The 15,532-nt window shown below is 38.8% G+C and overlaps 2 protein-coding genes across 2 annotated transcripts; one reads left to right on the top strand and one right to left on the bottom strand.

Annotated features, from left to right (window-relative positions):
* Positions 1–1,991: 1,991 nt before the first annotated feature.
* On the bottom strand, positions 1,992–6,174 carry LOC310662532 (olfactory receptor 1G1-like; the record flags this gene model as incomplete). The annotated part of the gene is made up of 2 exons (XM_083409468.1): positions 5,925–6,174; positions 1,992–2,614 (listed from the first exon to the last, which is right to left on the bottom strand). Exons 1-2 carry the CDS (start codon positions 6,142–6,144, stop codon positions 1,992–1,994), a joined length of 843 nt encoding a protein of 280 aa, XP_083265594.1. The 5' UTR covers positions 6,145–6,174.
* A 6,710-nt stretch (positions 6,175–12,884) lies between these two features.
* Positions 12,885–13,847, top strand: LOC310662104 (olfactory receptor 5B21-like; the record flags this gene model as incomplete). Its single annotated transcript, XM_083408872.1, has 1 exon — positions 12,885–13,847. The coding sequence occupies one exon, from the start codon at positions 12,885–12,887 to the stop codon at positions 13,845–13,847; it is 963 nt and encodes a 320-aa protein (XP_083264998.1).
* Between the last annotated feature and the right edge of the window lie 1,685 nt (positions 13,848–15,532).

Genomic DNA, 15,532 nt, shown 5'->3' with positions numbered 1-15,532 from the left:
CCCTCCAGTCAGGAGAACCAATGTTATCATAATCTAACTATGCCTAATTTTCACAGAAATATAAAATAACATGGTAGACCTATTTCTGGACTGTGTGTCCTCAGACTTCAGGTGAGGGCTCACATGACTGTTCAAGCCAAATATCACCTGCTATCTATATTCATGAAGGGTGGGATATAAACATTATTAATAGAAATGTCCATCTATAGATAGAGATACATTCTCTGAGCACAAAAATTTAATTAAGAATGAGCCAAAACATATCCAACCCAATTAGTTTCCACCTTTGTATGTGGCAAAAATGGCACACCCATTTTGGACTTTTTGTTCAGGGATTAGAAATAAGCTTCTAGAACACTAGCTTCCCAGTGGCACTGATGATGGTGCTCCTCACAGTTGCTAATGACTAATGCTTTTCCATGGGATGTTGCTATATGGTGAATGTCATTGTTCTGAGGCGGCTCTTTCTGTGAGGGGTACTGCAGCATTTTGAAGTTGCAAGAAGCCCCAATAAACATAGCGGTGCAAAGCATCCATTGATAGAAATGTTTCTGCCTCCAGTCAGAAAAGTGACCAGTATCTTTGGCATGAGAGTTGAGCTATAGCAAGTCTCCAGACAGGAGAGATTTCCCAGGAAGAAATACATGAGTGTGTGAAGAAGCTGATCAAGAATCACTAGAATAATAATGAGGATGTTTCCAGCTGCAATTATATAGGTAGAAGCAATATAGAAAATAAAACTCACATATCTTCGTTATTAAAGTACAAGAGGATGAATGTTATGGACTCTGTTTTATTTCCTTGTTTCTTATTGCTTTTCAGTTGCATCTAAATAAATCAGATGATATCTAGAAAAAATAAAGACTTGAATATTTGATGCTGAAATCAGTTCAATTCATAGGGTAATATAAATGACATATCAAAAGATTTTTGTTTTCAAGTAACCCATTTTAAAGAGACATACAAAATTATGCTTTTATACTTTCATCAGTTCTCATTTTAATAAGATGCCTTGAGTCCCATCAAGGAAAAAGACAGGGTATAAATAAATAAATAAATAAATAAATAAATAATAGAATAATAGCTTTCCACCACAAGAATGAGTTTCAAAGATTTACTGGAAACAGCCTTAAAATAGTTACAAAGAAACAATACAAAATACAAAGTAATGCATTGCTCTTTAACAGCAGTTGAGGAGAGTGAAGTGAGCTTCAGTCTATTTTAAGCTGATGCTGAGGCCTTACCTGGGTGATCAAAGTGTGTTCCAACACGAATCACATGGTTGCCCTTGATTTTAGATTGTTTTTAGACTGTAATCCTAAGTGGACAGCATTCAGTCTAAAATTGCTGCTAAGTATTGGAATAAATGTCAAATTGTGATTTTATGGGTATATGATTATTTAAAACCATTCAGTCAATAGTTATCTTGTTTAAGGCATACAATATTGTATAATGCATTTTATACATTTTTTCAATACATTGTGATAATATACACAATCAGCAAATCAATATACAAGGTTTTTGAGATATATAAAATGTAACAGCACATAGACAGTATCCATTAATAGCAGAATAAGAGTTGAGGCATATTCATCATGGTTTGTATCCATCTAAGAACAGATCCACACCGAACATTCAAAACACATCCAAAGTACACATAAAGCACATGGTTTCTGCCAGAAAATTCTGGGAAATGTATTTGTTAAAAATGCAGAGAATTGTATCTCTGTAAATGGAAAAATGCAGTTCCCAAGGTTCTTTGGGGAAAAACATGTATCTTAAATATATGATATGGGTCGGCCCTTAGTCACAATCATAGCAGACCTATTAAAATTGATGGATTTAATTAGTCTTGTCCATGGATTTCAATGTATCTATGACTTAGTTGGATTCAAACCCATCCATGTAATTAAACACACAGACGTGAATAACAGATCTCTGTGACCTTCAATAACAGTTACACCAGTCTTTATTTCTGGTATTCTCCGATATCAATGAATACAAGAAAAAAACCCAAATTGGCACAATGCTTTTCTAAGGGTGTCCTTTACATCTTTGTTCCTTAAGCTGTATATGAAGGGATTGGCCATTGGAGTTAGGATTGTGTACAAGAAGGAGAAAACCTTATTTAGTTCTTTGAATTTACCAGTTGTTGGTAAGATGTAGACAAACATTAAAGATCCATAGAAAACCGAAACAACAGTGAGATGAGAAGAGCAGGTGGAAAAGGCCTTTTGCCTCCCAGTCATAGATGGGATTTTTAGGATTGTACTAATGATAAAAATGTAAGATGTTACAGTTATGAGAAATGTGGGTAGAATTCCGATGGATGATGTTATGAAAGCAGCAGTTTCAATAACCCAGGTGTCACTGCAAGACAGTCTTACTAAAGGTGTAAAATCACAAAAGAAATGGTCAATTTGATATTGACTGCAGAAAGTGAGCTGGGTCAACAAAGATGTTAAGATGGTTATAAGCAGCGACCCAATTAACCAGGATACTGAAACCAGCAGGATGCATGTTCTGTTGTCCATAAGTGTGACATAATGCAATGGTCTACATATGGCTAGGTAGCGATCATATGACATCACTGCCAAGAGGTAACATTCAGTAGCTGCCAAGGTGGAAAATATATGCATCTGTAAGATGCAGCCCACAATAGAAATGGTTTTGTCCCCTGTAAGAAAACTGTTCAACATTCTGGGTAAGATATTTGAGGTGTAGCATATCTCCACAAAGGACAAATTGGACAGAAAGAAATACATGGGTGTGTGAAGGTGCTGCTCAGCCATGACAAGTGCAACGATGAGGAGATTACCAGACAGAGTCACAATATAGATGACTAGAAATAACAAAAAGAGGAGTATATTCAAGTTCTCAACATTCCTAAATCCAAGGAGAATGATTTCGGTGATACCTGTTATGTTTTGCCATTCTGAGTTTTTCAAATGCTGCATCTATAGATAGGAAGTAATATACTGAGTAATTGAAAAAATAGGTTTCCGCCCCCATCCCCACACATGTATTAAGCAACCATCACTCAACACACATACACCATTGTGCCATATACACGTAATTGAAGTAATTGAAAAATTAGGTTCCCCCATCCCCACACAAGAATTAAGCAACCATCATTCAACACACATACACCAGTGCTTGCACTGTTTTTGCTGCATCTATTAACAAGTTGCTATGTAGTGTGTTTGTTCACCTCTCATGAGCTGCAGAAAATCCTTGACTCAGAAGAAGGGCACTGTCAAACTGCCACTATTCAGGAGGAGGTTCAATCACAGACAGGCAAATTCAGGGTGCAAAAGTGAAAAAGAAAATTGGTTGTGCAACAGATCTGCTTCCCTACAAATCCACAATAGGAAGAACTGCACTTAAAAGTGTGGGATAAAAATAAATTATTTTATATTGGCTCTAGAAAGAGAGTCATGTTTTCTATAAGTAAAAGATAACATACTGAGTCAGAGATGCTTAAAAATTAATTTTAAAAAATGCTCATGTCTGATATCCATACTTTGAGCAATGCTGCATGGTATAAAATTTGCAAAATTCTCCCTCTTTTAAGCAGTGGAAAACCTAATTGAATAAAATAAAATAAAAATGAAACCCTGTGAATAATGGGAGAGAACTGGGTGCATTGCAAGGTAATCTGTAATAATGGGGAGCTGGCTATCAGGAAAACTTGCTTCTCTTCTCATTAAGGATTGTTCCCATTGAAGAATCATCAACAAGATCCTAAATGAGTCAAAAATCCCTGAAATGAATGTAAAAATGGGGGGGGGGTACCTAAAGCAATTTTACCCAAAATCTCAGTGTACCTGCTGCTGAGGGCAACACGTTTTCACATCCATTTCTAGAAAGTTCTTTGTTTCATGATGTTTGAAAGGCCAGGTAACATCATTGATCTGTTTATACTATTAAGAAGAAGGCTCTGACACACTGAATATATTAATTTGTATTTATATTTGTATCTGCACAGTCTCACAGACACATTCTTTCTCATATTCCAGGTTAATTACACCATTCTTTTATTCTCAGTGGGAAAAGCTAAGCAGAACACAAAAGCCCCCAAGAACCATTGTTGACTGCAAATGAAGTTTCTACCCAAGGGAGACCACTGGTCAGGTGGGAGAGAGAGGCAGAGCATAAACATAGAGAATGAAAGAATGAACAGATATCATCTCATTATTTCTCTCACATGTTTGAAATGGCAGTCCTTCAGCCAGGAGAACTGATCTTATCATAATATAACTTACACCTACTTCTCACAGAAATATAAATTGAAATGGTAAATCTATTTTTAGACTGTTTCACCCCAAACTTCAAGTCTGGACTCACATGAAAGCATTCCAGATCCCACCTGCTTTCTTTATTCATGAAGGGTTGTATATAAACATTATTAATAAATAAGTTTATCTATAGAAATACATTCTCTGATCACAGAAATTTAGCATGTCAAGTAGAAACATATAATTAAGAGCCAAAACATATCCACCCCAATTAGTTTCTACATTTGTACGTGGCAAAACTGGAACACCCATTTCATATATTTTTGGGGTGATGTTTTTCCTCACAGATCTAATGACTGGTGCTTTTCTATAGAATGATGCTGTATAATGATGGGCATTGCTTTGAGGGGACTCCTAGTGGGAGGGAATCTGGTATCAAGAAACAACCAAAACAAATGCCTGTGTTGAAGTTTCAGAGCAATTTTCACTCCCTTTTATTCATCCCAACTCAGAAAAGAATGAGTTAAACTTTCAGTCTAGTGCATATTAATCTCAGTATAGGTTAACATCTCACTATTTTGCTTGACAGCCCAGTTTTCTGTGTGCATGGAATTTATATTGTATTATTGAACATTGTGTCATTTGTGACTACTCCTGCTGTTTAGGCTGGCATAGTCCAGAAATGGCTTTACTGCCTCCTCAGTAAGGAGTGGGCTTGATGGAGAGATTGTGAAAGTCATACTAGTGGCTGGCATGTGAGAGGATTTGAGTCCTACTGTCAGTTGAGGCTTACTTCAGAATTCAGAATAGGGAAGGATGAAAAAATTGATTGGTCTGCTCTTCACAATGAAAATATTTTGTGTTTCAAATGTGATTGTGGATAAGAATGCAACTCACATGCTTCTCTAGATTTTGCAGCGCAGTTTCAATGAGAAAAAGCATATGCAAAAGATCCTTACCTGATTAAGATTTCAACTAAATACATCATGTGGATATAATAGAAGACAATGAAAAACATTGAAATAATTAAATCTATGTTAATGAAGCATCCTCATCGTCCCCCACATTATCCTCAATCTTAATTAATTCTATGAATCATCTTAAATAAAGTATTCTTTATTGCTTCCTTCACTTCTTTGTTCCTCAAACTGTACACAAGAGGATTGACCAGAGGGGTGAGCAAAGTATAGAATAGAGAGAATACTTTCTTCAACTCACTCAGATAACTCTTGTTTGGTAATACATAGACTATCATCAGGGAGCCATAGAAGCAAGCAACAATGGTCAGGTGAGAGGAACATGTAGAAAATGCTTTTTGTTTCCCAGTGGTGGATGGGATCCTTAAAATGCTCTTGATAATACAAACATAAGATGCCATGGTTATTAAAAGAGGGGGCAGAGTGCCTATGGAGGAGAAAATGAAGGCTGTCATTTCAGCCACTTTGGTGTCATCACAGGAAAGTCTTATCATTGGGGTGAAATCACAGAAGAAATGGTTTATTTTGTTGGCCTCACAGAAACTCAGGTGAGATACCAAGAATATCATGACATTGATAGGTAGTGACCCACTGATCCATGATCCAGCAATCAGCAGAAAGCAAATTCTTCCATTCATGAGTATTGCATAATGCAACGGCTTACATATTGCTAAGTAACGATCATAAGACATCACTGCCAGAAAGTAACATTCTGTAGTTGCAAGTAGGCCAAAGAAATATAGCTGTGCAAAACATCCATTAATAGAAATGGTTCTGTCTCCAGTCAGAAAACTAACCAACATCCTTGGCATGACAGTTGAGCTGTAACAAGTCTCCAGGCATGACAGGTTTCCCAGGAAGAAATACATGGGTGTGTGAAGATGCTGATCAAGAATCACTAGAATAATAATGAGGATGTTTCCAGCCATGGTCGCAAGGTAGATTGGTAGAAACAGGATGAAAAGTAGTATCGGTACATCATCACTATTGAAGTCCAGGAGAATAAATGCCACAGGGGCTGTCTGATTTCCTTCTTCTTGTTTCATGTTGAGGTGTATCTAAATAACAGCAGGTAGTGTTAACAAAGCTTTGCACTTGTAAAACTGATGCAGGAATTTCTTTAACTCAGCATATGGACAGGATGGTAGGCTGAGCAAACCACATTATATATAGGTTAAATAAACAATTCTTCTATATTATGAAGTTGACATTCAAATGGGCACGACGTGTAATTATTTGCTAAGACTGTAGTCCTGTCAATGCATAGAAACTTTGCAGGTGGGATCACATTAGAAGAGAAAAGTCTCCCTGTTTCTACTCAGCACCTATTGAGGGTGATTTCATTTCATTTATTTTACAAAAGAAACACTGCATTTCAATTGCATTCAGTCCTTTAACATTATGTGCAGTTAAAGCCCAAAGACAACAATCCAAATAAATTGATGTTTACATTTAAGGATGGGATTTGTGGAAAAATCTCAATGACCTTTGCTTTCAGTGTTAGTTTCACCAATAAATTATGTAACTCATTGGTTTCTCAGGGATATTTCTACCAAATATAGGTCACATACATTAGCCAGCAGAACAGATAAAGGGCTGCTTTCAAGCTCATGGTGAGGCAAAACGTATGTGAATGCTATGCATCAGCTGCTTCAATTTCTATGCTGGCAGCAACTAAAGTTAATAGTATGTTTGTATGGATAATTTCAATAAAGGAGCTTACATAGCTCATCTGTGCAAGTTCTGTTTTAAACAATACAGCAGCATGCAAGAGCTCACCAGTATCTAGACACACAAATCCATATGCACATTTAGAGGCATCTTAATTTCTAATATCATGCAGAATTGATCCCATTGGCAAGCAGTTGGCAACAAATAGAATGCAGTATGAAATAAAAGAGAGGGTGAAGTTATGCCAGTTGCGTGACCAGGCAGTGAAAGCCCCAGCCCCCAGGGATCATAAGGAAAGAATAAAGACTCTGATAATGTTATATGGAATTAAAATTAGGCTACAACTTTATTAAACTTCTGAATGTAGGAAGACCTTGGCTTAGGCTGTGGGCGTGTATCCCTCCAACCCCCCCAGCTGGGGGGAACTGGGGCTCATCAGGGTAAATGGGATATGGGGGTGCAGAAACATCATGAAAACTGACATTGGGTTCTACGGTTTTCAACTGGTTTTGCAGTTTGACCGACAATGGAGTAATACACCAATATTTGGGATGAATTAATTATTAACAGGAAATCAAGGTGAACATACATTGTTTTAGTACAGCCTGACAAACAAATAAGAACAAATGCTCAATAAATCCAACCCTGAATAAACTATATGCAAACAAATTAGGATGAATACTCAACAAATAGGTCATCTGGAGGTGTTCCAAGTAGTTTTTGAGTCTGTTGGTGAACAAGTATGCATTTTCAATCATTTAGGCTCTTTTATCAGACAATTCTTAAGTTTGATAGTGAGCACTCACACTTTACATTGTGGGTGCCCTTTGCAGGATTGCACATGGTTCTACAGTTCCCAGGGAACTTACTGGCATACACTGAAAGGTTGTCAGTAAACTACCCTGCGTGTGGTAATATGGGCTGGGCTGCCTGCTACACTTACGTCTCACAGAGCACCCCCATATCCCATTTACCCTGATGAGCCCCAGTTCCCCCCAGCTGGGGGGGTTGGAGGGATACACGCCCACAGCCTAAGCCAAGGTCTTCCTACATTCAGAAGTTTAATAAAGTTGTAGCCTACCTGTACCAGGTAGCAGGCATCATGTGCCTGGGTATGCAAATGACACCTGTTTTCTGTTAATAATCTTGTGTGGTAGCTGGAGTCCAAGGATTGAAAACTGTTGCCTTCCAGATATTGTTAGGTTCCAACTTTTGTCAGATCTAATAAGCATTGGTCAGGGGTTATTGGAGCTGTCACGCAGACACACCTGGAGGGACATAGATTTTCCTTCCCTGCTGTAAGCATCCAACACCCACACCAGAACCAGAGTGTTTGTTTAGCTACTAGTCAGCTACAGAAAAACTTCTTTGGTAAAATAAAATTATCTGGAAATAGCTATATAATTTACCAGTATTCTCATGACCTATTTATTGGATTTTTTGGTCATGTAAATATCACATTTGTTGCACTCTCAGCCAGATCACATAATTTTCTTCTTCATGTCTAAATAATTCAATGATAAGAAAGAAAAGGGGGGAACAACCTGCCATTTTAAGATGAGAGTTAAGACTATGGCATGTTGGCTCAAGTGCCACAGAATTGTGAAATCAGAAGCTAGGGTGGATGCCTCCATGAATGTATCCCATGACATTGCAATGTCACAAATATTGCTTGCTTACAACCAGCAAAGATCGCTGTTGCTGCCTTGGTCTTTCATTGCTAAACTACTTGGAACACCTCCAGATGACCTATTTGTTGAGTATTCATCCTAATTTGTTTGCATATAGTTTATTCAGGGTTGGATTTATTGAGCATTTGTTCTTATTTGTTTGTCAGGCTGTACTAAAACAATGTATGTTCACCTTGATTTCCTGTTAATAATTAATTCATCCCAAATATTGGTGTATTACTCCATTGTCAGTCAAACTGCAAAACCAGTTGAAAACCATAGAACCCAATGTCAGTTTTCATGATGTTTCTGCATCTTGAAAGTGAGCATTTCTGATTACATTTTCTCTGTGCATCCATTTAATGAATGAACAGCTACAAGGGCTTGTGTGTGTGTGTGTGCGCGCGCACGTATGTCTGTGTGTGTCTGTGTGACAGAGAGAGAGAGAGAGATAGAGAGAGACACAGAGAGAGAGAGAGCACTGGAAAGATGATAAACAAAATGTGAAAAAGAGAAATATGAAAACTGTAGTCAGTCGCTATGATTATTGCATGTCATTCCTGTGGCTGGAGTCAAGATTATGCCTGAGCATGATCTGCTGGCCAGTCTTGCTGTTATTGATGCCGCTGCAGTCTCACACCTCTCCTGCCTCTAGCATTGAGTCCCTAGTTCCTATGTTTGTGTGTCAGAGCAGTATGAGATATTACCTGTTTTCATCCTGATGCTGTGTCAAATAAAACTATTTAATTTAAACAGCTGAAATCTAAATGGGAATTGAAAAATAAATATAAAATAATACTTCACCCAGGCTGTGATCAGGTCACAAAGTGTGTTCAGGAATCCTGGAGCATGGAAATAGTTGGACACATAACATAATTTCTGTTGATCTTCATTAGTTGTATGTTAGGTAGAAGCCATTATATTAGCGAAACATCATTATATCCAACACTTCAAAGCTGCCTAGGTGTCTCTGACACCTTGACAATCTTGCCCTATACTGAAAATGTGGATGAATCTTTTGTGAGATCCCCCCCCCTGCATAATACAATTAATCTATAGATCATATATATATATCCAAACCAATTAATCAACGTGAAAAAAATCTCAGTAAGAAATGTAAAAGAAGAAGAAAACACTAAAGCCATAAGGGAAATTAATGACTACAAATTCCTAACAATCAATGACGGCAAGAAAAAATAGAAGACACTCAAGGGAGGGAGAGCATCAAGTGCACCCAAGATAATGAGGAAAAATGTATTACTGTGTATGCTTGGGGTGAGGGGGGGCATATGAATGAAAGAAAGAGATGTGGGGGGGGGGGAACAAGGGGATGCATACCCCTAAACATTTTGTGAATCTTTGTACTTTTGTCCATTTACTGCATTTATTTTTCCTGATTTGAACTATAAAATGAGAGAACTCCTAAACATTTTATTAAGGAGGGAAAAGCACTCATGAGGGGTTTCATGTAACTCACCCTGACAGCTTTCCTTGAAGGGGTAAGAGGGAATAAAATGGTCAATGAAAAAGGAATGGGGTAAGCAAAAAGCAAAAACTCACATGAGGAGTCCTCTAGCAATCCAGTAAAGCTCAGGTGGTTAGCAATGAAAGACCAAGGCAGCAACAGCGATCTTTGCTGGTTGTAAGCAAGCAATATTTGTGACATTGCAATGTCATGGGATACATTCATGGAGGCATCCACCCTAGCTTCTGATTTCACAATTCTGTGGCACTTGAGCCAACATGCCATAGTCTTAACTCTCATCTTAAAATGGCAGGTTGTTCCCCCCTTTTCTTTCTTATCATTGAATTATTTAGACATGAAGAAGAAAATTATGTGATCTGGCTGAGAGTGCAACAAATGTGATATTTACATGACCAAAAAATCCAATAAATAGGTCATGAGAATACTGGTAAATTATATAGCTATTTCCAGATAATTTTATTTTACCAAAGAAGTTTTTCTGTAGCTGACTAGTAGCTAAACAAACACTCTGGTTCTGGTGTGGGTGTTGGATGCTTACAGCAGGGAAGGAAAATCTATGTCCCTCCAGGTGTGTCTGCTCCAATAACCCCTGACCTATGCTTATTAGATCTGACAAAAGTTGGAACCTAACAATATCTGGAAGGCAACAGTTTTCAATCCTTGGACTCCAACTACCACACAAGATTATTAACAGAAAACAGGTGTCATTTGCATGCCCACGCACATGATGCCTGCTACCTGGTGCAGGGTCTCAGTATGAAATAAGATATAGGACATTGATGTTGGGTGGTAATTGTCAAAACTTTTATTGATTGCAGATGGAATAGGCTTTGGACAAAGTCATTGGGTATGTATCTGGGATCAAGCAGCCCGACTGCTGGTTGATAAGTAGGTGTAGAAAGGGGGGGTCACCTGCCAGGGCCACCTTTGAGAAGGTTGCTATGGCCTGTTGGCCCCTGTGTGGGCTCTCAGACAGAGACAGCCCCTCCCTGGCCCCTTTACCTGATCAGCTAAGTATACAACCCAATGCCTTAACCGCCAAAGTTGTGATGTTTTCTATGAGGTAGGTGAAAATCTACAGACCAGCCAATTTGGCTGCAGGAAAAATCCTCCCTGGCCCTGAATATGGTGACCACATATACCATAGCAAGGTCCACATTGTCCTGCCCACTCATCTTTGGACAGGACTACATACAGGCTATATACAAATGGGAGAGTGGGTGGTGAATCCTGTGGTAAGGTTCAAAAGGGGAGAGGCTCAGGGTGTGCCCCCCTGTTTAAGGCACTGCAACCCTGCCCATAGAGGTGACCTGACTGGCTAATATTTTTATCTCCCTGAATATCCCTGTGAGTGGTACTGTTAGCCACCCATCCTAGAAAAAAACCAAAAATAAATCAAAACCCAGTGACCCTGATTTCACTGCTCATGAATGGGAGAAAGAAATACAGGTGAGGTTCAACTTAACCCTAGATCATGGCATTGTTTATTATTGTTATGTTTTGATCAGCCTCTGCTTCCTCATTAATATTTCCTGTGGGATTAGAGTTTTGCTTAAGTCTAACAGGATGCCCCAGTGATTTTTCTCCTAATTTCCCTTCTTCCTTGGAGACTCTTGTGCCATTGATTATCATGCTTGCAGTTTAAACTCATCCTTACTGAAATTAATAGTCTGTAAATTAACAGGCCATGAGGCAGTTGATATTTAAAAGAATTGAAATCATTCCAAAAGATATTTATTTTTTTAGTAACGAACTCTGTTAAATGCTTTAAAGTGGCATGCTGCAATGCTGTGAGGAATCTAATTGGATGTCTTGTCAGCAAACCACAGACTTAATAACTTCTCCAACTGTAAAATCCCAGATTATGGGCAAAGTATAAGGTAGGATGAATAATGAAGGAAAAGATGAAAACTGAGACAGCAGTAATAATATTTATCTTTAATAAATGTTGGAATGGATGAAAATGCAGGACTGGGTCAGCACTGCTTTTAAAATTGTCCCATGTGACAAAAGCAGCAGGAGAAATGAGACATATCTAAAGAGGTTTATCATTGTTGGAAGTTAAAAGACAGGTGCAAAAATTAGACACCTTTAAGGTCAACTGGTTCTTTTTCTAGTGGGAGAATTAATCACATTCTTACTTTTTTAAATTTCCCATGGAAATCAAGAGGTCTTTGAACTAATGTATGATGATGCTTATGAGTCCTGCTCTTAAGATCCAGAGTAGGAGAAAGCAGGAGAGACTGGGAAGACCTGCATACAAGCTCCTATGTATGTAGCCCCATTTGCAGGGACAATATTTTTTGGTTATTTCTTCAGGTGGTGGTAATATGTGGAGCTTGTTTTGCTTTGCTTTGCTTTTAGAAGCATAGTTTAGCCTCCTCTCTCAAGAAAAAGTAGTGGCTCCTTTCTGAGTCTGGAGAGCTAACGTTTCTCCATAATGCCTCTTGTCTTTCAAGTAGAGATATTTCCCATTCTGCATCTGTAATGGAATTGTTTCAAACATGTTTTTAATACATTTATTCATTAATTAATTTTATTACTTATGTGTTTGTTGCCCTAGGTGCCTTTAGAAGGAAAGGTGGAATATCACAGCAGCAGCAACAACAACAACAACAGCTAAGCTGTAGCACACTGCAGAGAATGTGGCTGTGCATCAGAATGTTGTTGTGCATCAGTACCATTCACATCATTGAGTTTTAAGCATTTAACTGTGCTTAAGACTCATTGCTTTGATTGCTCTTCTGAATGGTGAAATTGAAGGCCAACCCATAATATTTGCAATATTGTGTTCCTCTCTTATTTGCACCAGATTACATGTCTGAATATGTTTTACCCAAAGATGCAACTTCTAAGCAGCACCGATAAGGAAAATCAACCTACCGGTAATGTGACCGAGTTTGTCCTTATAGGATTTAGTAATCTCCGAGAGCTGCAAATTCTTCTCTTCTTGCTTTTTCTGCTTTTCTACATGGTTACCTTGGTTGGGAACATTCTCATTGTCATGCTTGTTATAGCTGATAAACATCTTCATACCCCCATGTACTTCTTCCTTGGGAATTTTTCTGGCCTGGAGATCTGCTATAGTTCTACTATTCTGCCCAAGACTCTGGCCAGCCTTTTAACAGGTGACAGATCTATTCAGTTCAATCTCTGCTTTGTTCAGCACTATTTCTTTGCATCATTTGGGGCAGCTGAGTGCTATCTCTTATCTGTGATGTCCTATGATCGCTATTTAGCTATATGCCGACCCTTGCATTATGCAACCCATATGAATGGTAAGTTCTGTGTGAAGTTAGTTGGTGTCTCTTTCATCAGTGGATTTCTGGCTATTTCCATAACAATAATATTAGTGTCCAGGTTAGCTTTCTGTGGCCCCAATGAAATAAATCATTTCTTTTGTGATGTCTTTCCACTCATAGAATTGTCTTGCAGTGACACTAGTCTTTTGAGGATTTTGATATTCCTTGTTGCTTCTGTATTCACCATTCCTCCATTTTTGCTGACATTGATATCGTATGCTTCCATTATCACTGCCATATTGAGAATCAAGTCCACCAGTGGCAGACAAAAGGCCTTTTCTACTTGCTCATCTCATCTTATTGTGGTCACAATTTTCTATTCCACAATAGCCATTGTCTATGTGTTACCAAACACTGTCACACTGAGAGACCTTAACAAAGTATTCTCTGTTTTCTATGCTGTCCTGACTCCCATGATAAATCCACTTGTCTACAGCCTGAGAAACAAAGAAGTAAAGAAGGCACTGAAGAGACAGATCCGTCAGTTGCTTGTAGATACATAGCTCAAACAAGATGAATCCATATGTTTTCATGTACCAAATAGGAAATTGGATTTTATCAGACTGTATCACAATAAATAAACAAAAAAACAAAAAAACAAAAAAAACTGCTCAATTTCAAAACCAGTTTATCTTGACACATGGGAAACATTATCCCAATCTTTCATGTGAACGCAGATCTACTCACCAATCCAGCAGTAGGCGATGTTTGTGACCCAGTGCAAGGCTCTCCCATCATCCCACAGCCATGCCTTCCCATTGCCATGTCCCCAACAGCTGTCACGGTGGCCTCTGGGTTCCCACCAAACCCAGATTCAAATTCAGTCAATCTGCAGGGGCCGGGGGCTGGGGTAACAGGAGCAGACTATGCCAAGGGAAATTTCACTCTGGTCCGCTTGTATAAAAGGGGGCCAAAGCAATCAGTGGCATGAATCTACCAACTTATAATATGGTGATAAAGCATTCATGCTGAATTTACACATCATTTAATATTGACTAGTAATTAACATAGTGACTGTTGCAGAATTAATGAATTAAGCCATGTAGGCAAACAGTCAGCCAAATCTGAGTGCATCATCCGAGTCCTTTGCCTCTAGTGTTAGAATGCCTGCAAGGTAACATTTCATTCTCAATGATGGCAGCTTGGGGTTTGGATCCTGAACCCATCAAGGCCATGGCATTCCAAAGCGTAGAAGGGTTACATCCAGTGAAGTCAGCAGTCACTTATGAGTTCCCTGTGACCATTCCTTTCCAGGTACGCCCACCAAGCATGTATGGATCCTTGGCCACAGTATCTTACTTTTGGCTGGTGTTCACGCAGCTGCAAATCAATGGGGAAACACCTGAGCATCCACCCACAAGTCCGCGTATACTGGATGGGCCAAAGTGAGATATGTTGGGATTCCCTCATGTGAAAGATGCAGTGTCCATCTGGCTGAGTAGTCCCAGCCATACTGGGTAACTTCAAATCGATAAAAACATAGCAAAACATTGAAAGAGGGATTAGACAAAAAAATGGGATTAGACCCTCCCCTCCAGCATGGAATATTTGTTCATATACCCCTGGGTTTACAGCGGTATATAAATTCAATCAATCAATCAATATCAATCAACCAATAAAATACTGGATTTGATGGCTATATGCTAGTTTGCCTCTGAACATCAGTTACTTGGGTTAGGAGAAGAAGGATGCTACTGCACTTATGCCTTGCTTGTAGGCTTCCCATATTAATCTGGTAATTTGAATGCTGGACTCTGATCTCATTGACCTTGGCTCTCATTATCTTTTTAAGTAATCATACTGTTGCACCCCACCCCAATCTCTGAGCGATGCAAGACTCCAGGGGGGTTCCAAGTGGCTTGCCCAGGGTTTGTGTTTTCTTTTGGAAAATGAGGCATAGCAGAGACTGTGGTGTCATTTATGGTTCATTTATACATATATGTAGCCTGAGTCTAGCCTGATGGAGGGATTCACAGCATTGACACTCCAAGAGGGTCCTATTCCTCTCATAGCTGTAGCCCTGGATTCAAGCAGACATCAGACATCATGCTGCCTTTAAGCCTGCAGCTTTCCTTCTCAGTCACATCACAGCAAACTCCCATCCTAAATTTGAAATTTCTAACTCACCTTGCTCCTAATTCTCTCTACTCTAAGCTGTCTTTACCTGAAGAGTGAGGGACTCTACTCA

This window comes from Podarcis tiliguerta, assembly GCF_965153285.1.
Source record: "Podarcis tiliguerta genome assembly, chromosome: 13".
Classification (NCBI taxonomy): Eukaryota; Metazoa; Chordata; class Lepidosauria; order Squamata; family Lacertidae; genus Podarcis; species Podarcis tiliguerta.
The sequence above is the reverse complement of the archived record's forward strand: the minus strand, read 5'-3'. Positions and strand labels throughout refer to the sequence as shown.